This window comes from Haliaeetus leucocephalus, unplaced genomic scaffold, assembly GCF_000737465.1.
Source record: "Haliaeetus leucocephalus isolate CR32 unplaced genomic scaffold, Haliaeetus_leucocephalus-4.0 Scaffold646, whole genome shotgun sequence".
NCBI lineage: Eukaryota > Metazoa > Chordata > Aves > Accipitriformes > Accipitridae > Haliaeetus > Haliaeetus leucocephalus.
The window spans coordinates 784,195-785,949 of NW_010973082.1; the positions used below are offsets into that span (position 1 = coordinate 784,195).

Here is a 1,755-nt window from a genome sequence, read left to right on the forward strand (position 1 = left end):
GTAGGGTGCTGGGCAGGGCTGGGGGGCAGGGGCCGGGCGGTGGGGCTGGCGTGTGCCGACCTCGGTGTCCCCCACAGCGGAAGCCGGAGGAGCAGCCCCTGGAGCTGGAGGACGGGGGTCCCGAGAAGCCCCTCAAACCCTCCCACAAAGCAGTTGCCTTAAACCCCCCGGCCAAGGGCCTGTCCTCGGCGGCCCCCGGGCCCCCCAAGCTGTCCCCTTGCTGCCACTCTCCGGCCCTGCGGCACCCGGCCAAGTGCCCCGTGGCCCTCCCCGCGGCCCCCTGCACTTTACCCGTCTGCCCTGCCGCCAGCTCCGCCGTGGCCCCCCGCTCCCCGGCCGACAGCCCCCTGCCCGTCCAGAGCAAGGGCAGCGACGGCGAGGACAAGCGCGGAGAGGGGCAGCCACCCCGCGACTACCCCAAGTCCCTGGAACCAGGTAGGACCCGGGGAGGTGAGGAGGAGGAGGGTGGCCGCGGTGCCGGAAGGTGCCGGCGGTTCCCCGCTGAGCGTCACCCGCTTCCCCGCAGACCTGCCCCCCGGCTACAGCTACCCCGCTGCCGGCATGGGCTTCTCCGAGGCGCACTCCGCCGAGCCGGCTGACCCTGACACTATGCACGCTGGCTCCCCGCCGGCTGAGCCGGAGCAGTCCCGGACCTTCAGCCCCGCCGGCGAGGTGTTGCGGGAGCCGGGCCCCCCGCGGGAGCCGCCGACCGGCGGGGCGATGGTCGAGGGTCCCGGGGCTCTGCTGCACCGCCATCACCTCCTCCTCGCCCCGGGACCCCTCTGCGGGGAGCGGGGTCCGGCCCCGGCCGCGGGGGCCGCCGAGGAGCGGGCGCCGGTGCCTTTTGGGGTGCGCCGGGAGGCGGCTCAGGGAGTGCCAGAGCAGAGCCCGCCAGAGCAGCAGTGCCCGGTGCCCGTGGTGGGGGCGTCCCCACTGGCCCCCACTGTGGAGGAGGAGGAGGAGGAGGAAGACGAGGCCGACAGCGATGGCTCACAGCCGGAGGGCAGCTGCGACGAGGAGGATGGCGACGGCTCCGCTGGGCGACAGGGCTGCCCCGGCGGGCTGGAGGCGCTGATTGCCGCTGGCATCGACCTGGGGGAGCTGCCGGCGCTGGGCTCGCCCGGGGAACCCCCCCCGGCCCCCCCCTCGCCCGCTCCCCACGCCTCAGGGATCCCCGGCATCGCCCTGCTCAGCGAGCTCGCCGACCTGGAGCTGCGCCGGCGTCGTTGCGACTTGGCCCTGGAAGGTGAGCGGCCCCCGGTGCCCCCCAGCATCCCCTGTCTGTCCCCGCCCCGCTGGTACCCTGTCCTCCCGGTGCCCACTGCCCCCCCAGTGCCGCACTCTCGCGTCCTGGTGCTGCCCACCCACGGGTGTGCGCGGCGGGTGCTCTGCGCAGGGCGTGCAACAGAGTCGTGCAGCGCGTGTGCAACGGAGGAGCTGCGCCGTGGAGGGGCCGCGCGGGGTGTGCGAGAGCGGGGCTGCTCTTGCACGAGCTCTTGCACGAGCGGGGCTGGGCAGTGCACGTGTTGCGTGGCAGAGAAGGGGGCTGCGCCTGCGTTTTCAGTGCGGGGGGCTGTACTTGCATTCGCGGCGCAGGGCTGCGCACCCGTTTGCTGCGCAGGGTCGCATGCGCGCTGGCTGCCGAGGAGCCAGCGGCCTGCACGCGTGCCGGTGGTGCGGTGCCGTACGGTGCCCGGCGGCCGGGTCCTGCTCGAAGCCCCAGGGCCGTCTCCGGGGCTCTGCTCCAGCGCTGGC

At 75.0% G+C, this 1,755-nt stretch overlaps 1 protein-coding gene across 1 annotated transcript in view; it reads left to right on the plus strand.

The window, feature by feature from the left end:
* BAHCC1 (BAH domain and coiled-coil containing 1) overlaps nucleotides 1-1,755 on the plus strand; it is a gene marked incomplete at its 5' end in the record, with an annotated part of 22,914 nt that overhangs the window by 11,166 nt on the left and 9,993 nt on the right. The window contains 2 exons of the mRNA XM_010578720.1: nucleotides 78-435; nucleotides 527-1,246. Of these exons, the coding sequence (XP_010577022.1) occupies nucleotides 78-435; nucleotides 527-1,246 (1,078 nt within the window). The remainder of the gene's footprint in view (nucleotides 1-77; nucleotides 436-526; nucleotides 1,247-1,755) is intronic.